The following is a 21,912-nucleotide window of genomic DNA, read 5'->3' as shown; positions in this document are numbered from 1 at the left end:
CAGATAAAGTGAGGCTCAAGGAGAGCAGTACAGTTCTAGTGCACCGAGGACATCTAATCACTGTCTATCGTCTAAGCAGACGCTGGACATGGTCTTCAGAGCAAGAGAGATGGTGGTGGGGCTGGGGATCGGAAGTCAAGAAAGCCAGAAGAGAAGTGACACAGAGTGGAGCTGAGAAATGGAAGCTGTAAGGTTCAGCTTGAGAAGGCCCACAGGTATCTACAGGATGAGGACGGTCACGCTATATTCCCACAGGATCAACCTGAGCACCTGGAGGGAAGCTGAGGAGAAGAGAAAACGAGTGAGGTGGACTGAATACGTTTTTAAATGGAAGAATAGTCTCATCAATAGCAAAAATTTTAAAATAAATAAAGTATTTTAGGTCCTTCTGAAAGTGGACCCAAATAGTTTTAAGTCCTGGTCAACTTAAATGGCAGGCAGCCTCCAAGGCCCAGTGCTAGGCATGATTTGGAATACAAAAGCTTAATTATGATTAAAAGAAGAATCCAAACCTTTGGCTTCTCACAAGAAAGCAGCTATGGGTGACTTCTTGGTAGTTCCTAACGTGCACCATTTATGAATACCGAAGCCAAGGGAAAACATAAGTGAAATGTTCATGTTTAATGTACAAGTCCTAGGCTGAGAAAGGAATGGGCATGGATTTCTCTGGGAAGTAGACTAGACCTTAACCTTGTCTGTCTTTGTTTGCAATATTCTTTGACGGAGTCTATCTATGCGCACACACAAAAAAACCCCTCCCATCACAGACTGCCCAATTAAGAAACAAAAAAGATTTCAGAGGAGCAGAACTCTTTTCAACATTCTCCTTCAGAGACAGGGCCCGAGGCCACTTCAAGTTTGATAGTTTGTTTCAGTTATACTCCCCACACAAAAGTTATGAGTCATGTAAAATTGTAAAATGTGAAATAGTCAACTTGTAACCAATACTGCTTAGCTCTTGCTGTAAGAATCCCATAATTTCTTTTTTTTTTTTAATGCACGAATTGCAACTTTATTTTTTACACTTAAAGGCTGAGGAGAAACCATTACTAATCCTATTAAAGAAAATCTAACACAACAGCTCAATCGAAAAGTATGGTAAGCATATTTACTCATTAAATACTATTTTTTCTAGAACACAACATGGAAACATCTAGCATGCATGTTTAATCTCAGTACAATAGATTCAAAACCAAGTATACATGTTACATGCGTCAAGGCTAGATTACAAATTATCATAGTCATCGTCGTCATCATCGTCGTCATCATCATGTTTTCTTTTCAATGCATTTGATGCTTCACTGGCAGTATTTTGTGATGAGACCATGTTAGTGGTAATAAGAATATTTTTGGACCCAATTAATGACAGATTAATTAGAACATTCTGAACTGCTGATGTTGCAGGAATTGAAGCTTTTACAGCTGGAGACTGTGAAGTGGGCATCTATACTGTGAACCTTTGCCCTGTGAGGGACACTGGAGTCCCTACTTTAGTTGAAATGGACATGGCTTGTGGGGTTGGTGTGCCAAGCGTGGGAGTACTTGGTCTGCTAGTAACTGAACCAACACTTAACTGTGGAACTATTATTCTTCCTGCAGAAGTAGATGTCTTTTTTTGTAAAGACTTAAGTCTATAATTTGGAGCAGTCAAGCAATACCTATCAGGTGGCAATCTAGGACCTGAGTAAGGCTTGATCAATGGGAAAGGGGTTTGATCTCTTTGCCTTGCAATATCCAATAAAAAATCTCTTGGTGGAGGAGAGGTAAAAGACTGGTCAGCACGACACTGCACTGCCAATCGCACATCATCTGCATCAACAGTAGCTTTCTTAGCATAACTTGAATAAATTTTTGCATCATCTAGAATTGTGGTCACATATCGGAAGGCAAACTCCAACATCTGATTTATAAGTCTCGGTTCATATTCTGTAATCCCCATATCCTTCAGGATTTGTGCCATCATCTGTGCATCTTTCGGCATGCTCTTGGGAGAAGCCATCTTGCCAGACTCCATGATATCCGGTGATCAAACTTCTCGAGCTAAATCACCCACATTAACGTATTTCAGTCCTGATCTTGATGCAAGTTCTTTGCCTAATGTAGTTTTTCCAACCCCTGGTGTACCAGTGAGCAGGATGTTCGGAAGCAACATGGTCCTCGCCGCGCTGGCTCCGCACGCCTCTGCACACGCGCTCTACACACTCCTGGGAGGGGCCAGCAGGGGCGGGCAACGGCAAGCGCCAGCGGCCCGGGGTACTCGAGGCCTGGAGGGGCACTCGAGACCCACCTCCGTCGCCTCGTCACCCACAGTTGGTTACCCGGCCCTCGAGGACACGCTTGCATCACAGGGTCCATAATTTCTTGCCTTATCCTTTTGACTCTTAACTTTAAAGGTCTCAGAACAGGAGAGAGGTAGAAGAGGGAAGTCTAGCATCCAAAATGAGGAGGACAAAGGAAGCAGGCATCTTTATTTTTTTTTAATTTTACCATGCTGTGTGGCTTGTGGGATCTTTGTTCCCTGACCAGGGATTGAAGCCTGGCCCTTGACAGGGAAAGGCTGGAGTCCTAACCACTGGACCGCCAGGGAATTCCTAGCAGGCATCTTTAAATAAAGGAGATCCCCAGAAACCAAGACTAAAATGATTTTTTTCAAGATTTCTATACTCATAACAATTTTTCTTCAGGTGTCAAAAAAGAGCACTGTCTCTACGCAGTACACTAGCCTTTCAGGAAAAAAGTCCCTCTCACATGCAGAAGAGATGCTAATAACACAAAGGAAAAGGTAGGCAGCTGCACTTCATGCCTGAAAATGAAAACTAACAGTAAGTCCACACTAATCAAGGTCTGTATAGCCAAAGCCATGGTGTTTCCAGTCGTCATGTATGGATGTGAGAGCTAGACCATAAAGAAAGGCTGAGCACCAAAGAATTGATGCTTTCAAACTATGGTGCTGAAGAAGACTCTTGAGAGTCCTTTGGACTGCAAGGACATCAAACCAGTCAGTCCTAAAGGAAACAATGAATATTCATTGGAGGGACTGATGATGAGGCTGAAGATCCAATACTTGGCCACTTGATATGGAGAGCTGACTCACTGGAAAAGACCCTGATGCTGGAAAAGATTGAAGGCAAAAGGAGAAGGAGGAGGCAGAGGATGAGACGGTTGGATGGCATCACCAACTCAATGGACCTGAGTTTGAGCAAGCTCCGGGAAATAAGGAAGGTCAGGGAAGTCTGGCGTGCTGCAGTCCCTGGGGCAGCAGAGAGTCAGACATGACTTAGTGACTGAACAACAACAAAGCTAAAACATGGTGTACTTAGAAATTACGGTAGAATGGGACAAAAAGTAAACCTGACTCTAAACATGTCCTTCACAGCTCTCACCTCCACATTCTCTGGCCAATTCCCTAGTACTTCCATCCAGTGGCAGCTTGAGAAATTCTATAAATGAGTCTTAGAGTTGGCAGTTCAATAGGTGAAGTGGGGACATTGAGGTCTTAAAGCTGCCAGCAGGGCAAGCTCACTGTTTTCACCTAGATGGTATTGTTTTCAAGGGCGGTTTGGCTTGCTTCATAGCAACAGAGGGGTATTAACCACTCCCAAGCTAACTCTTGGTGCTGGCTGCTTCTATCCCACAGGACTTTAGAGCTCTTCCTCGGCAAGACAAGATTAGAACAGCTGGAAAGTTCTTCAGATCAGGTGTTCTTAAGTTGTCCCTGTAGTCTCTCTATCTGGACCATGGGAGTGGAGGAACTGGGGTATTTGAAACAACTTATTTCAAGCTTTGCATTGGTATGTTCAGTTTTAATTAGTTTCCTAAGAAGCAATTTAACATTTTACCACTTTCCCCAGTCATCTCACTTCAGCAGAATCAATGAAAATATTTAGGCCAAGAAACACTTTGTGACTTTTATAAGCTCTCAATTAGGTCTTATGTTAGCTGTATTTGCTGTGCTGTAAAGAACATCAAGTTTAAATTCGGTGACCCATGATGGATAAAGGTCTAAAGGTAGGTGAGGAAGGGGACCCAAAAAGCAAAGGCAGAAGACAGGAAGGATACTGGCTGAATCCCATCACTACACATTCTAACTTCTTATCAGGAGAGAAGAGATAAGCTCTAGTTTTATTTGGTTTGGCGAGCATCTCTGCCTCTTTTAACAGTCTGTACATTTCCATTCTCAGCACTGTTCTTCCCAAGACATACTGCTGCTCCGTTTCCTCTTGTGAGTGGAATCTTCCCCAGTGCGGGCCAAGTTGCTTCTCTTCACTTTCTAGGAGCAGACAAGGCCACGCACATGCATTGCAAGCTGCAGCAGCGGCTCCCTGACTGCCTCACAGTCATTTCACGAATCCTGGCTGAGCTTTAAGGCAGAGCAGCGAGATGCTCAGGGAACACACTAAATCGCTGGGTGCCCTGCTGAGCTGGGTGAAGTTCTTGAGAAAGCCAGCTTAAATCTCCAATGAGAAGTACACACCTTTCTTGTACATAGGCCATCCTATTTTCGAACCCAACTGCCCAGTGCAAAATTCAGAGTTCACTAACAGCACAGCTTGCGTTCCACCAAGTTATGGAGATGCTTCTGAACATCAAGCATGTTCTGAAGGAATGACTAGTGAATATGACATTTGGCTCTACATGCCTGAGGCCCAGTCTGTGCCTTCGTATCTGGAGCCCATAAATTAAGTTTCTCACCAGTGTTATCAATAAGGCCAAGCAAAAGCTAACTCCTATGCTTGAGAAGAACTGAATTCTACCTCCTCCCAACAACTGCTCTAAGAAAGCATAATGTGCCATGGTCACTGGCCACGCAAAGACCCTCTGCCTTAGTTTTTAGGCACTTTTCTTCCAATTTGCTTCTGTTACAGAAGCTGCGGATTATAAATGATGCCATGGGCACAGGTTCACTTACAGCCAATTTAGTAAGTGCCTGCACAGTTAATCCTGTCAGTCTTGCTCCCACACAGAAATACACGTGGCCCCAAGGGGCCCAGCCACCCACAGAGCTCTTCTGCACATCTCTTACCCTCCAGCACACAGAAATAGAGGGCTGCATCCCAGAAAACAGAGAAAAAAGGTAGTTCTTCTGAAATGCTCTGTCTAGAAAACCAGGATCTAGCTTTCCATTTGGATGTCATTTCCAAATGCATGTCTCTCTGAATAAACCAAATAATGATTTAAACCATTTAAATAATGAAAAATCAAGACATTTCTCTGGAATTCAAAATCTATACATCGATATCCCTTGGTGTGCTGAAACTTTCCTTTCACGTATATGTAAGGACACTCTAAAAAGCAGTTTGCTGACAGTGAGTTACTAGGCTACTGCAGATCTCAAAAACTGACTTCATTGTGGTATGTCCCTGTAATGACCCCTCATGATTCAAGCCTCTCCTCTGAAACCATGTGCTTAGAGACAGTCCCCTCTTTGACTCTGGAGTTAGCCGAGTGGCTTTCGTTAGCTGATGGGATAATAACAGAAGTAAAAAAGCAGAGACTCGCCGAGTGCGCGTTGCGTTGGGGCCTGATGGCTCATTCTCTCTGGAACTGAGAGGCTTCTGAGGAAAAGCTGGTGAAGAGAGAAGAGACGAGCCACCACAGCCGAGGCCAGGGACGTGGGAAACCATCTGCACTGGTTTGCCGTGGCTACAGCCACAAATCACCACAAACTCAGTGGCTTAACACAAATGTACTAGTTTTCATTGCTGCAGGTCAGAAGTCCAGCAAGTGTCTCTTGGGCCAAAATCAAAGTGGTGGCAGGATTATGCTATTTTTCTGGAGGCTCTCGGGAAGGGTTTGTCTCCTTGCTCATTTGTCTTGGCAGAGTTCAGTTCCTTGCAGTTTTAGGACTGAAGTTCTGGTTTTCTTGCTGACTGGTGGCTGAGCGCCAAACAACTCCCATCTTCTTCCACTGCATCTCACTGACTGACCTATCTGCCTTTCTCCTCTGCTTTTAAAGGCTCATGTGATTAGACTGCGTCCACACAGATAATTCAGTGTAATCTCCCTATCCCAAAATCTCAATCACTTGTGCGAAGTTCAGTGATGTGGTGATCTTCAGCAGGCCACCGTCCTATCTGTTACATCAACTACGACCACCCATACCCAGTCAAGCCATCACCAGACACAGAGAGCCATCAAGCTCGCTCAGATCAGAGAAATATACGTTGGATCCACAGAATTGTAAGCAACAACACTTTTTAAAAGCCAGTGAATTTTGGGGTGGTTTGTGTGGCCAAGGCTACACCCCTCCCGAGGGGTCTGTGCAACCCTCAACCTGATAACAGGGACACTGTTCTCCTTTCTCTGCTCTAGTTCAACAAGCATGCCTAAGAGGTCACAGGCAGTTTTCTGTCCTCTGAATCATGAAACAAAACGATTAAATTAGGGTTATGTCTTCTTTCAATCCAGATCTAGGGATAACTGCTGAAATTTCACAAAAGTCAGCCTTATAATCTCAACAGAACCAGAGAGGGGCTTCCTGCTCCACAACTAGAAGCTATACACACAAGACATATATAATAGATGTATATACATACACACACTTGAATGTGGGGGAAAGATTTGAAGGAAGGACCAATCTCTGATAGAGCAAAAGCTGCTGGGGATGACAGGGAAATTTCACTGCTACCTAACTGCCTCTTCTTCAAGTACAAAGACCCATGAGGGCTTGGGGGCACACCTTCTAAGCAGGGGTCTCTAACCCTCCATTAGCCAAATACATTTCTTCAAATGGGCTCATCCTCAAATCTGCTGATACTTAAAGGTCTGGAAAGTGGTGGGAGGAAAACGCTAAGAGCAAGTTAATGTCCTCTTGGCTCTTTTGGCTGACTTCCCTGTGCCTGGGCCTTGCCTATTAATTGAATGCTATTCGGATTCCATCTCAAAAACAAATGAGGATGGAGACCAGAGGCCTGCCTTCCCCAGACTGATAAGAGCAGCACAGTGCAATTATACTCGAACAGCTTTGTTTTGGAATGTAATCACCGCCCCAGCCTTCTTCCCAATGGGATGGCAACAGTGTAATTACCGCTTCAGGAGTCATTGTTTGGGAATGTATTTCTTCTACAGGGCTCTTTCGAGGGGAAAGGAGCTGCAACAAGAATATAAGAGAATTTGCAGCCCGCTCCCCAGTAGCGGTTTCATAGGCTGAACAAATTATTTTTTGTTTTCTTACAGAAACACCAGAGTTTAACTTTTCAGCCTCTTTTTCTGCCAACAAGGCATCACCCTATACCCCATGACGGTTCTGTTTGAGAAGTCCCAACCTAAAGCTAGACAGCCTGAGTTCTGATTCCTACTCTGTCAAGTACAAGCTGTGGTTGTGGGCAAACTACTTCATCTGCTTATGCCTCGGTTTCCTTATTTGTAAACAGGAGTAATACCAAGGCATCACTGGAATACTGTGAAGACTAAGTGAAATAATATATGAACAGTGCTTAGAGCTCTCCCTGGCACTAGGAAGTGCTCTTGGGTCTTTGTTTTCAGCCCATTTGAAGCACTGCATTCCACCACAGTCACCACATTTTGCAAATATGATCTAACATCGTGCTCAGTCGTGCCCGACTCTTTGTGACCCCATGGACTGTAGCCCGCCAGGCTCCTCTGTCCATGGCATTTTCCAGGTGAAAACACTGCAGTGGGCTGCCATTTCCTCCTCCAGGGGATCTCCCCGACCCAGGGAGTGAACCCACGTCTCCTGCGTCTCCTGCATTGGCAGGCAGATTCTTTACCACTCCACTACCTTAGTTCATGGTACTAAGCTTGAGTTATTGCATTATTTCTGTCCACAACCCTTTTACCAGTTCAGCATGAAGACAAATGTTCTGGAAAATTTTAAATGCTGCTATAGACCTGTCACAGTCTCTAAGCTAATTTACTCTATTGAGTAAGAGTTACTAGATATGTCCATGTCAGTCCTCAGTTGTTTACTAGTCCAGGGAAATTACAATAAAGACACTGTTGTGAGCTTCCTGTTGGAAAAATGACCAAGTACTACCAAAGCTGCCACTGGCTGGCAATATGGCAAATTCGGAAGAAAATTCACCTTCTTAGGCAGATTTATTCATGAAAACGAATGCTGTTTTATTTTCCTCACATGCTTCCAGCACATCCAACCTCCCTGAAAGACTCTTATTGCCACTGGGAACCTAGACCTTTTACCTCCTGTCTGGTTTTCCCCCTGTTGCTTTGCAGCCTGGACCAGTTAAATTCTCTGCCTAGGAAGAACATTTTGGGGCATGAGCCATAAGAGTATAAATCATGAGTTTGAACATGTGTACACCCGTGGTGGATTCATGTTGATGTGTGGCAGAACCAATACAATATTGTAAAGTAGTTAGCCTCCAATTAAAATAAATAAATTTAAATTAAAAATAAAAAATAAAAAAAAGAAATAAATCATTAGTTTGCTTGCCAAGCAATTCCAAAGAATATAACCCCACAGCTCAAGGCACCAGTAGTGAAGCTGGCCCTTTCTGCATGGCACACAGCTGCACTGAGTCAGGCTTCAGACAAACACAGGGGTTCTTCATGGTGGCCCTGTAATATGAGACACTATTTTTACAGGCTGGAGTATGTCATTACAGGATAGCTTTCTGGCCCTGAGGTGACACCCCATGGACTGTGGCCTATCAGGCTCCTCCGTCCATGGGATTTTCCAGGCAAGAGTGCTGGAGTGGATTGCCGTTTCCTTCTCCAGGGGATCTTCCCAACCCAGGAATCGAACCCGGGTCTCCCATGTTGCAGGCAGACGCTTTACTGTCTAAGCTACCAGGGAAGCCTAAACACCTGACCAAAACAAACACCCCCCAAAAGTCTCAACGCTTCAAAAGGTCCCTGGTCAGCCTCGTGCAGGTGCCTCTCCACCTCATGACTTACACCAAGATATCTATCTGTGCTTGCTCTGGGCTTCCAGCTGAGTGCCACAAGGACCCTGGGGGAAGAGCCAGCCTTGTGGATCAGCAGGTGTTTAAGAAAGGAAATTAACACCCACAGGTTGGCTCTACTTTGGTAGAGAGGGTGAGAGGTGCTGTCTGCCAGCTCCCATGGCATTTCCAGCCAGTTTGGAATAAATGAGACTGCCTGAGGACATGAACTGAGAAAGGGAAAGAAAAGCCAATATGAGATCAGAGTTTTAAAAAGAAGGAGGTGGAGGGGTAGCATTCCTATCAAGGACTCAGATAGAAAATAATGGAGTAGATGGGATAACAAGGAAGACTATTTCAAGTCTTTCCAGAGTATGTATAAGATCTCTAATCTCAAACAAAGTGAAGACTGGCTACTGCCTCCACTGGAAAAAAAGGGGGGGCTTTGATCTCGTATTGCGCTTATTCTTTCCTCACGTCTCCTCCATAGCTTTCTGTATTGTTGTATCATGTGTTCTGAGGGGTTGCAAAACATATCAAAGCATGTACTAATCATAACCTAAGAAGACGGAAGTAAAAGGGTTCTGGCATTATAGTGGGTCCTTGGGAGATTAGAGGGCATCTTCAGTTGCATCTGCAAGATAAGAAATATTCCTAAGAAGTACACAAGCCACAAGACTCAGATGCTCAGCTCTCTGGGTCTAGGGAGGCCCCAGGCACAGAGAACTCACAGCACAAGTTACACAGCAGGTCCCAGCCCGGATACCTTGATGCCCACCTTCTCTTTCAGGAGGAAGAAGGGGGACTGGCAGGAGACTAGTTAGGAAGTGAGAAGAAAGGCTACAGGTCAACTTCGCCTAGGAAGAAAACTCCTAGCAGAGTCGACAAGAACCTGCGGTCCCAGCAAAAAAGCTTAATAGACTCCTATTTTCCACTATAGAGACACTGGCAGGTTCTGCACTCCCATGGCCAGTTTTTTGTGTATTCTTCTTTTCTGTGTATACACTTAGCACAAGATATACTGTCCTCTAGCCGTTTCTGAGTATGATGGGCTTACATAGTAGGTGGAAAGTGTATGGACAGCAGAGATCATGTCTTTTTCATCTGGGTACTATCATATACCTAACACTGTGCCACAGAAAAAACAGAAGCTCAATACATGTTTATCAAGTAAAAATTGATTATACGCCAGCTGAGCACTCTGCAGGCAATAACAAATTCATTCATTCCCCGCCCCGCCATTACTCATTACTCACAGCTCCAGATAAAGAAGACTTATATACCAGGGGCTCACCAGGACCAACGCATCTTAGATTCCGGGCACGCACACTCCTTAAATGTGTTAGCAAGTCGTCTCTTCCCATTTCTTCCTCTCTGCCTCTGTCCCTTGTTTTAATTAGTTAATCTAGAGCAGTTCTCAATTTTTCAAGTGCACCAGGATCACCTAGAAGACCATTTAAAACACAAATTCCTAAGCCCACAACCAGAATTTCTGCTTCAGTGTATCTGAGGTAGGGATCAAGAATTTGCATTTGGAACAAGATCCCAAATGACGCTGATGCTATTGGTCCACTTTGAGAATCCTATGTTGCCATGGTTACATAGGAGCAAGTACTTGGTCTGGAGAGTAGATGCTTATTTCATGAGAGCAAGTTCTGATTAGAGACAGAAAAGGGTTACTCAAATGCAAACTCTGTGACTCCTCTAATCTAACCCTCTTGGTTGACATGACTACAGGCAACAATGGATACATTAGGTTGTCAAACTATCAACATAGGGAACTTCAGGTTACCATCTGCTGGTGTCTTAGAGCACAAGTCCGAATTTTTTCAACTCACTGACCATAGCAAAGGGGAGAAAGCACTGCTTGGGACCCAGGAAGCGCACTGTTGAGGAAGACAGAAGAACAGTGAGAGGTCAGCAAGGTTATAATCAGTGCGGAGACTAGCACGGCTCTAACTCAATGCTGGCCCCAAAGTCTTACAGTCAAAATCCTAATGAAAATAGCTAGAGTCTACTGAACACTTACCGTGTGCCAAAAAAACCCCCAAACATGCTAAGTGCTTATATTAGCTCATTTAATCCTCAAAACAATTCTCTGAGCTAAATACTATTCTTATGCCCATTTTACAGATGAAGAAACTGAGTCCCAAGAAAAGATTAAATTAACCAAGATTACACTGTGAGGAAGTAGCAGCATGAATATCTGAACCTAGATAGTCTATCTCTGGAGCCCAAACTCTTGAATACTTTGCTCTACTGCCTCTCAAGCCAACTCTACAATGCAAGTAGCAGCTGTCATTTTTGAGCTCCACTCAGGCTCACAGACCCATGCAAAAGAGACATGGAGACACATTCCGAGTTACTTCAAACTGCATCAAAACTCATAAAATTCCTGGTTCGAGCCCAGGTTTGAGTTACACACACACACACACACACACACACACACACACACACACATCTATCAGGATTGGCAGTTAAAAGTCTCAGAGGAATTATTAAAATTTTAGTGAAGTCCCCCAACCCCGCCCCCTGCCCCCCAAAACACACACACACACAAAATATAGAAAACCAGGCTACTCCCTGGCTAGACAGTAAACTCTGCAAGGGCAGAACCATTAAAATCTTTTAAAAGACTGAAAGTGCTCTGGAAAATGCTAAGCTTTTAGAAAGTGGTATGTACATTTCAAAGTGACAGTACAGAAAGAGCACAGGTGTAAAGCATCAGCAGGGAGCTATCAAGAGGAAATTTCCTAGGGCCGAGAGAGACAGAGGCACAGAAAAACGTAGTCACACATTACAAAAGGAAGAGAAAAGTTCATCGACAAGGCCTGCTATTTTCCTCTAGAAAAGCCTGAAGAAGCAACAGACAAGCCAGCTTAGAAACTAGAACCTACATTCTTGACGAGCACACTTCTCACTAGTGGAAAAAGGAGATGCAATAAAAGGCTGGGGTAGAGACAGCACGGGTGCTCAGTGACTGATGGAAGCCAAATAAGTACAAGGCCCTTGGTGCTGAAAGGCGTCTGTGAAAGCTGGGTTCTCTGGGAGGAGTGCTGCATTTATTTCTCTGTTTCCCAGGCAACCAAGCCAGCCCCTTATTGCCTTTACTTTCATCACTGGAGCAGAATGAAAGGTAATTGGGTTAATTATTAAAGCGGTCCTAGCTAGTACCACCACCACTAATTGTCCATTTATCTGGGATTTACAAACAGCTGTCTTAATTGATGTTGAGCTGGAATGTGCCACTCACTTTATCAGCCTGGCTACTGGAGAGGTCAAGAACATGGAGAATGGACCAGCCAAGGAGATAAAGGGTCTAACACCAGAATTATCCTTCATTTCTGCTCATACTCATGTAAGTTACCACAATAGCCTTCAACTATATTCACTATTTTTAATCTTTCCCAGATTTGCCAATTCAGGTGAAGATATGGTATACAGTAATTAAGCTGTTTTATTAGGCAACTGCGATATCAAGTTAAGAAATTCAACTATTTTTTAAATGTCGGCACAGCCAGCAGCCCAGATATCCACTTAGTTGGCCAAACTAGACTAGATAGGGCTCCTAAAAGTAATTTCCTAACATACCAGGAAAGTGGGAAATATCTAGGAAAGTGGACCTGTGTTTTTAAACCAGTGTTTTCTAAAAAAGATGAGAGAGTCAGAAAACAACCAAAAATAAAGTTAACAAGAAAAGTAAATTCTTATAAAAGATGTATCCCAGTTGTACCCACAGCACACAATCAACAGAAGGATGCCTGGAACATGACATAACATACAATAATAGTTAAAATGATAACAATAGTTATAACAACTATAGCAATAGTTATAACACTGTACCATTGGGTTTATTATATAGACATAATATATATGGCAATAATAGCACAAAGCAGGACTGTAAGAATGTAGCTATAATGGAACAAGGTTTCTATATTTTACCAGAATCAGGTTTGTGTAAGTCTGAGGTAGATCCTGATACAGTTTAAAATCAAGAAAGGAATTAAAACAGCACATTAGAAGCTATCCACTCAATACAAAAGAAGTCAGTAAAGGAGAAATAGAGTAATAAAAAAAGACATTAGAAAGACAAAAAACAAGCAGCAAAATGGCAGGGAAAAATCTGACTACATCAATAACATTAAATACGAATGGACTAAACAATCTAATCAAAAGGCAGAGACTGTCAGGCTAGACAGAAAAATAAGATCCAACTGCATGGTTTCTATAGGAGACATACTTTAGATTCTAAGATATAAATAGGCTTAAAGTGAAAGGATGGGAAAAGATATATTATGCAACCAACAAACCACAAAAGAGCTGGAGTAGCTATACTGACACAAGGAAAACTAGACTACAGACAGTATTACTAGAGAATATAACCTTTAAAAGTGTGAATCACTGTCTTGTATACTTGAAACTTATTTAACATTGTATATCATCTATACCAGAAAAAAAAAAAGACAATCATTACATGAACAGAGGGACATTTTATAACAAAAAAGTTGCTTCATCAGGAAGGCAAAACAATTACAAACATATATGTACCTAATAACAAGGTCCCAAAATATTTGAGGCAACAACCGACAAAACTTAAGGGAAAAGTATACAATTCAGGAATAATGAGTAAAAATTTCAATATTCTACTCTTAATTGTGGGTAGAACAACTTGACAGAAAATCGGCAAGTGTACACAAAACTTGAAGAACACTATCAACCAAGCAGACCTCCCTGTCATCTATAGAACCCTCCACACAGCGACAAAAGAATACAGTCTTCCCATGCACACGAGTAACATTCTCCAGAATAGACCATATGCTAACCCATAAAACAAGTTTCAACAAATTTAAAGTAACTGAAATCATACAAAGCATGTTCTTTGATCACAGTGAAATTAAATAAGAAAGCAACAACAAAAGGAAATTCGTGAAAATTGGAGAACACACTTCTAAACTAATGGCTCAAAGAAGAAGTCCTAAGAGGAATTAGGATGACTGGGCACAAGGCCATCTCTAGCCCATGACACTCAACCAGGCCCCAATGACCTGTGGCTAGAAGCAAAAAAAAAAAAAAATCCCTGACACTTCCCATTGATTTTAATCAAAATACTAAATTAAATACATCAGGCTGACATCTGTTGAGAGCAGATGCTCATTAGGATGAAAGTCAAAAAGATTAGGCAGAACAGATAACTAATACCCTGCATTACCCAGGTCCCCATCCCTCAGAAGTTTTCCTTCCAGTAATTACCAGGAAGATGTCAGATGCAGGGCTTCTCATCTCACTTGTATGAGGCCTCAAGCATGCAGAAAAATATTACAGGCTGAAGAACCTTTTGGCAGATACTCCCTACTGAACTCAGGCAAAACACGGCACAGAAGACAGGACAGAGTTATTATGAGTAAAGCAGACAGACCTGGGCAAGCGACATTTACTTCTCTGAGCCTCAGCTTTGTCTCCTGCAGAATGGAAAACACACCATCTACTTCACAGTGCTGTCAGAATCACTGAAGGAGACAGTGTATGGGAAACCACTTTGGGCTGTACCTGGCCCACAGCAGGCAGTCACTGACTTCACTTCCTTCTCTGTTATGGACTGTTACTACACAGAGCTAGAGCTGTCTGCTAAAAGGTCAGCAGAGGGAGTTCCCCAGACTTTTGCAGGTTTCCCCCAAAATATACCCGTCAAGTTGCAGTAGCTTTAAAGGTAGTTATATCTCTTTAAGTACAGGTTTAGAATTTGTGTTGCTGAAGAAGGGGCTTGGTGTGGGTTGATGGGTGACTGGCAGCCACTGGGAACCTACGGAATTGTGGGAAAGGCAACAAGATAAGGCAGAAGAGATGAAGATTAACAGACTAGCAAAACACTTCTCTGTAGCAGCTTCTGTTTTATATTACTGCTTTCAGGCTCTTGTGGGAGGAAGTGGGCAGAATGGATCTTAATTTTCTGCAAATCCATTTTTGTTGATGATTCTGAATGGTTTTGGCTAGAGTCCACTGAAAACTCATTTGCCACTGATCATGTCTCCTAAAACTGCAGGTGTGTGGATATGCTTTGTCCCTCCAGATCTGCTAAATTTTCACGCTTCACCTCTACAAACAGCCACTTGCCATACAAAGGGTTTTGACTTATGTTTGGACCTAAGAACCAAACAGCATGATTAAGGTATGGCCAACCACATAGACTCTGAGCTACAGAAACACAGGGATCTTGTCTGTCTTATTCACTCTGGTAGCCCACAACACTGCCTGGCACACAGGTACGGAACAAACCTCTATTGAACGTAACTGTTCTGAGACCATCACAACCTCATTCCAATCATATACGGGAAAAGTGTCTTTCCAGGAAAACTCAGAGTGCTTACTGCTAAAACGCTAATTTGCCTTCACTTTGAAAGCCATTATTACAGCAGCTCTATTATATGATCACAAGTAAGTTTAATAAAAAGCAAAGCATCTGTGTCCAGGAGGGCACAAAGGCGCAGGGAAGGGGTTGTTATATAATGAGATTTTCCTGAGCAAGCAGCACCAGGTCATTAAAAAGCTATGTCTAGAATCCACTTAAAATGGAGGCATTAAAACAAACAGGAAAATCCCCTGAAGATCAGCCAAGTTCCCTGGGACCTCTTTCCCTCTTCCACATTAAGGACCTACAAGAAGAATGCTATTTTGATGCTTTGCACTTAAAAATAGCTGTGGGGAGACAGGCAGACTAGGAAACTGGAGTCCCACTGCCTGGTTCAGCTCCGGCTCCTTTACTTCTAGCTCCATCACTCTGGGCAAGTTAGCCTTCTGGGCTTCAATTTCTACCACTGTTAATTAGATAACAGCACCCATCTCATAGGATTACTGTGAGGAAGAAATGAAATAAGGCAAGGAAGAGCACTTAAAACACTCTCCAGCATACAGCAAATACTCAATGAATGTTAGGCTTTTGTTGTTGCTATTATTATTATTATTGGAATTTTCTCAAGAGAAGGAATAAAGAAACACAACCGTCATGGAATCTGGAGGGACATCCAAATATCTACAAATAATGAGGGCGTTTAAGAAAGGCCCGATGGAAAAATAAAAACAAATATATATTAATACATATATATATACAGAATCTAGAAAGACGGTATGGATGAAGCTATATGCGTGGAAGCAGTGGGAATGCAGCCATAGTGAACAGACATGTGGACACAGTAGGGGAGGAGGGGATGGGACGCACCGGGAGAGCAGCACTGGAACATAAACATTACCGGACGTGAAATCACCAGCCAGTGGGAATGTGCTGTATGACCGGAGAGCTCATAACCAGTTCTTTTGTGACAATGTAGAGGGAGGGGTAGGATGTGGTGGGAGGTGGGGGGGAGGTTCAAGGGGGAGGGGACATATGTATACTTATGGCTGATTCCTGCTGATGTATGGCAGAAACCAATATAATATTGTAAAGCAATTATCTTCCAATTAAAAAAAAACAACAGTAGGATAGATGCAAACTATTACACACAGGATGGATAAACAACAAGGTCCTATTCCATAGAACGGGGAACTATATTCGATATCCTGGGATAAACCATAATGAAAACACAGACAGGTTATACACATACGTGTATAACCGAGTCACGCAGCTGTACTGTAGAAAGTAACACAACACTGTAAAATCAAGTATGAGAAAATGAAAAAGACCAATGGACACTTTCTAACTGGTATCTTGAGAAAATGAAAGAAATGAGCTTAAATGTGAATGGAAACCATCCACTAACCTAACTCAAGACTGAACGTCTCCAAGAGTCTAGATTTTCTTATCCTTAGGGTACTTTGCAGTTTCTGTTAGAGAAGTTTTCTCAGTAGATTTCATACTTGTTAACAACTGCCTGCTGGAATATAACCCCTTTATTCAAAACTATCCATAAGTGAAAGTGAGCCATTTGGGGTCAGACCTTTGGACATAAAGAAGGGAAGAAGAAATAGAGGTAAAGAGTTATTAGATCAAAGGAGACAAAAAACAACACAGAGCTGTTAAAAAAAAAAAAAAAAACGAAATGCCAAGGAAACAGAGACTTCCCAGCAGTAGAGGAGCAGGAGCTGCTGTGTGGGGTGGTGGAGGCAGATGTCTGGAACAAAGAAGGGTGGAGAGGAGCTCTGTAGTACTGTCTGGCAGCAAGTGATTATCTGCTAGTCAGGAGCTTCCACGTGCCATTAGCCAGGCCACACAGAAGTGCCCGGTAAGGAGAGGCACAGAGCCGTGGGGTCTGTTCACCACCGCGGGCCATAACCCTCCTGAGTGGAGGCCATCAGGACACCATGGGGCAGTCTGCTCCTCTACCAAGCCTGGGCCTATGAAGCCCTGGCATCCAGCAGAGAAACCACCGAGGTTCCTAGTGGTTTCTAGGCCTTGACGCTGGCTCAAGAATACTGCTACTTAAAGGACGCCAGGTCCCACGGCCCACCCACCAGCTGTCACCACAGCTTGGTCAGAAATCACCTTCCTGCAGCTCGATGGTGCCACTGCCTCACACAGATCCCTCTCTACCTTGAACCACCACATGGCCCAGATTTTCCAAAACATATTGTCATTTGAATTTTTTAAATAAGGGTGCTTATTAAAGATACACCAAGATGTGGCTTGATTTTTATAGTTTTTAATGCCTTCACGTACATAAATTTACAAGTTGGCAGTGGAAGTGGGGGTAGGGCAGACGAAGAAGGGGAGGAAAGAGAAAAACCTTTTGTTGGAAAAAAAAATGCATCTGCTTTGTTTCCTTCTCTAGAGACTGCCCAGAAGCAGCAGGACACCCTGTGTCTCAGCCCAGTCATGTCATACATCTTAGGCCCCAAACACTGGTCACTGCTACTCAACCACCAGGTAACTGCCTCAGCCGGCTTGTCCAGCCCACTTTCTATTCTATGGAAATTTTTAAGCCAGCTCCTCCAAGGGTCTCTCTGCTTCCTCTGAAGACTCCACAGGGCCTGGGAACTCCATGTGCTGGCAGCAGACAAGGGTCAGAGAGGTGTGCCTTCAGCTCCTAATTAAATCAGAGGATCTGGCTCATGAGTTCCTTGCCAATAAAACATGAACAAGGCACCTTTATCATTCCATTTAAAAAAGTCTATTTGCTGGATTAAGAAACAAATGGTTTAAACAAATTAAAACAAAAAAATGTCTGAAGGAAGAGGGGATGGACAAAAAGCAGCAGCTTCCCTCCATCAGTAGCTTCCTGCCCTGAAGTAAGGCATCTGAGTACGAGACTTTCCACCAGATGCCAAGATGCCATCGTAACAACGCAGGTAAAGAAAGGAAAGCTCTCCTTGACTCCCTCTTCCTTTAAAATGTCAAAATCCAAAGAAACAACTCCTTCTTACCTGCCAGGACCCTGTTAACAGAAGAGTGAGTAGCCAAGCCAGGCTGTCCACGTTCATGAAAAATCCCAGCATAAGGCAAGTATTCAGGCAGCAAGAAACGCCTGTAAGAAGGAATCGCATGTTAAAAGCCTACTATCTTAAAACAAAGGACATACACCATCTACCAACCCTCAATCAAAGATAAGGGATCCACTAAGCCTAGGAATCCATAGAAACCTAGAGCAGAGTGAAATTTCTAAGACACATCCCTTAACACATGTCACATCTTCTTCCTGGATCGTGCTTCTAAGGTTTCCTGGGGCTTCTTTTCTTGGAGGGGTGGCGGGTGGGGGGCCTCCTATTCTTGAACAGGATGCTCCCAATGCCACTTTTCTATGCCTTTTCATTGTGGTTAATCATCTTCTGGGAAGTTTTTAGGTGGCAGGGCTTGACTGTAGGCTCCCTAGGACATAATTCCAGATATGGACAATCCAGACCAGGAAGTAGGTTTAAAAATCCCAGTCTCTCGTAAAGGCTCCTTTAGAAAAGCCTAAGAGCTGACTACCCGGTTCTTACCTTGGGACAAAGCGTCCAAGCGAAGGTGCAGACATGCGGGCATTGCGAGGAGCTCGGTGCCTGGATCTGTCACCACTGTCCCTGGAGAAAAAGAAAAAGACTGCACGTGAGAGAGTCACGAAAGCAGAAGCAGACACCAGCCCCAGAGACAAGACGCCCCAAACTAAAGTCCTGCCCTTCAGTGAGGGCCCCGGAGAAATCAGTCATCCTGGTTGCTTACTAACTTGAGTGGCACATTCATATACTGCATTTCTGGAGAACCTCGATTAAAAAATTTATGAGCATTTACTAACAGTTCAGTAAGAAGGAAGATTTTTCTTGGGTTAATGTGGTCTCTGAACTCTGCAGCGTCTGAAACTGAAATCAAGTTTAGATCTTCTAAAGGGATTTAGAATGGATATATATAAACTTTTTGTTTTCTAGATCAAAAGATGAGAGAAACTTTGGCTTTAGAGGATCCTGAAGGAAGAAAAATTCTCCCATTGATTTCATTCAACAACTGATTATCTCTAAATACACCTGTTTAGGTCTGTGGTATGGAAAAATTATTGATATGCGAAAGAAAAACAACACAAGAAAAAGACTAGGCAGTCCTTTCTTTTAGAGACTGAAAAGTTAACAATGATGAAGATGATCAGACAATGCAATCCTAAGCTAGGTCATTTTAGCAAAAAGAAAAAATGTTTAGTGTTTTCTTTATGGTCTGTTAGAATAACAGTAATAACCACCATTATAAAATAGCTACTAAGTCCTAATACAAAGATTATTAATTAATATGTTATTTCATTTAATCTTTTGAGTTTTCCATCAAGAATCATTAGACATGTTCTACAGATAAGGGACTAAGGGCCAGAGAGGGAAATGCCCAAGGTCACATAACTAGTAGGTGGCTGAGGTAAGATCAAGGAAGATCCATCTGACTCTAAAGCCCTGGCTCTTTTCACTATGCTTCACTGCTTCCTACAAGAGAAGAGAAGACAGAACCTTCATGTGGCTTAGTTTCCAATGCATGAAAGGAACAATAAGCCAAAGGGCACTGGCTAGACACAGTAGTTAATTAACTGCTCAATCAACTCTACAAAATAAATGAACCTCTTGAGAGCTTGATTTGGGGTATTTTCTGAATTCTTCCTTTGGATTATCTTCAACTTAATGAGATAATCTTCAAACTGGCCCTGGAATCAAAGTTAAGACAACACTTTGGCTTTCAAGGGCACTACTGAGAGCCTTACAAACCAGAAATGAAAGCCCAGGAAAATTTTTATATCTTGGTAGAATTGGATGCTGAGCATTTAGAGACAAATCAATATCAGGGATCTTGGAAGTTGATCCATTAAAAGTCAGTACTTGGTTTTTATCTTCCCAGAAGAGACAGCATACTGCTGTTTTCTTTAACAGAGCAAATTTCTTTGACTTGAAACTCTACAGATGAAGGGAGATGCAAGGAAAGAGAGATAAGATCATATGGAAAGTGAAAAGGGGATTATAAAGAACGAGATCAGAAGTTCCTGACCAGTAGACCGCAACTCTGGGGAACGCACAAATTATTATAAGGAGCAGCTTATTATCAAACAAAAAAGGCAGCTCCCAAACTAAGTATATTATTATTTTTCAATATGTAGATTCAAGTTGTGATCAAAGTACCAATTCAGTTAAAAGTACAAGGGAATTCATGACAGCTCTTCACATATTTTACTTATCAATGGGCACTGAAAGTGCAACTAATTATCATGAGAGGAGTTAGAAAATATTTTGAAGTTTTAAGGGTTCTAAGGGGGAAAAAGGGGTCCTAAGCCTCAAAACGGTCAAAAATTAAGTTACAGAAAGAAGCATCATGGGACAAATCCAATTACTTTATTCTACAGCTATGAGAGAGAGCTGGCCTTCCCAGAATCACAACGCGGAGCTGACAATTTACTTCTGAACAAGGGCCAAAGAGCCCTCTCCCTCTGGACAATAAACAGCACTCTATCTGGCATAAGCAGACTTGAAGAGCAGGAAAGGGGGGTGGGCAGTGCAGGAGGCAGCGGTTGTTGTTTAGTTGCCAAGTCATGTCTGACTCTTTTGCGACCCGATAGACCATAGCCTGCCAGGCTCCTCTGTCTGTGGGAATTCCCAGGCAAGAATACTGGAGCGGGCAGCCATTCCCTTCTCCAAGGGAACTTCCTGACCCAGGGGTGGAACCTGCCTCTCCTGCATTGGCAGGCAAATTCTTCACCACTGAGCCACCAGGGAAGCCCGTAGGAGACAGTACGAAACAGCAACTGCCAGAACCCAAACAAGACACACAGCCGGGTGAAAGGACATATGAAGATAACGCAGAAAGATGGACGAACACTGTGGCTGGGAGAAAACGTGGGCTCCTGTGACATATTTCCTATGGCTCTTTTCATTGTTATTAAAACCTAAAAACAATTAACTTCCTTCTGATTCAATTTCTCCTTCCATTTAAAAAAAGAAGGGAGGAAGGAGGACAAAACGTGGTCAGAGATAATGGCTTTATGTTACTTAGAGATTACTGGAAGATATATACAGATGTAACTATATATAGCTATATCTTCCAGTAATCTCTGAGTAACATATCATAACAATCTTCTTATATATATACACACACATAGAGAGAGAGGAAAATAAGATGCATACACAGGGAAATCAGCTGGCTCAGATACAAGCAGTCTCAGACTGACGGTTACATTAGGAACCACAAAAAAGGCAATATATTAAGTGATTGGAGATGTAGCTAACATTTTGATTAATGACAGAGAAGTCGGAGTTAAACAGCATTTCAATAAAATGTAGAGAAGACTTCAAATTCAAATTGTTGGGCACACCAGCAAAGAAGCAGAAATGACAGAACTGTACACAGACTGATTGGAAAAGTGGACTGTGGTGAACACACAAATGAGATGCTGCCTATAGAAAAAAAAAAAAATCACAAAGGCATCTGGGGGAAAATAGCCTGTAACAGTAACAACTCAAACATTTCCTGACTGGAAGAAACTTGAAAACATAAATGAGCAAGGTGGCAAAGGCCAGAATGCCCAACCAGTGGACAAGTTAAGCAGGAAGAGGGCACAAGACCCAGGTTTTCCTGCTGGCACACAAAAAACCTTGACTAAAGGCATGGTTCCAATAAGCGAGA

At 42.8% G+C, this 21,912-nt stretch overlaps 2 protein-coding genes across 8 annotated transcripts in view; both read right to left on the bottom strand.

Annotated features, from left to right (window-relative positions):
• Positions 1-21,912, bottom strand: part of AMBRA1 (autophagy and beclin 1 regulator 1) — a 172,101-nt gene that overhangs the window by 72,438 nt on the left and 77,751 nt on the right. For all 7 annotated transcript variants that reach the window (XM_070383435.1, XM_070383437.1, XM_070383438.1 and 4 more), the window contains 2 exons: positions 18,771-18,851; positions 18,216-18,316 (listed from right to left, as the gene is read on the bottom strand). In XM_070383435.1, the coding sequence (XP_070239536.1) occupies positions 18,216-18,316; positions 18,771-18,851 (182 nt within the window). The remainder of the gene's footprint in view (positions 1-18,215; positions 18,317-18,770; positions 18,852-21,912) is intronic.
• Positions 1,014-2,319, bottom strand: LOC102268996 (transcription initiation factor TFIID subunit 9-like). The gene is given in 1 exon segment (XM_014479192.2): positions 1,014-2,319. A coding segment is annotated over 1 exon segment (789 nt). The 5' UTR covers positions 2,015-2,319; the 3' UTR covers positions 1,014-1,225.

This window comes from Bos mutus, chromosome 15 (genome assembly GCF_027580195.1).
Source record: "Bos mutus isolate GX-2022 chromosome 15, NWIPB_WYAK_1.1, whole genome shotgun sequence".
Lineage (NCBI taxonomy): Eukaryota > Metazoa > Chordata > Mammalia > Artiodactyla > Bovidae > Bos > Bos mutus.
This window is presented reverse-complemented; position numbering and strand designations above follow the sequence as displayed.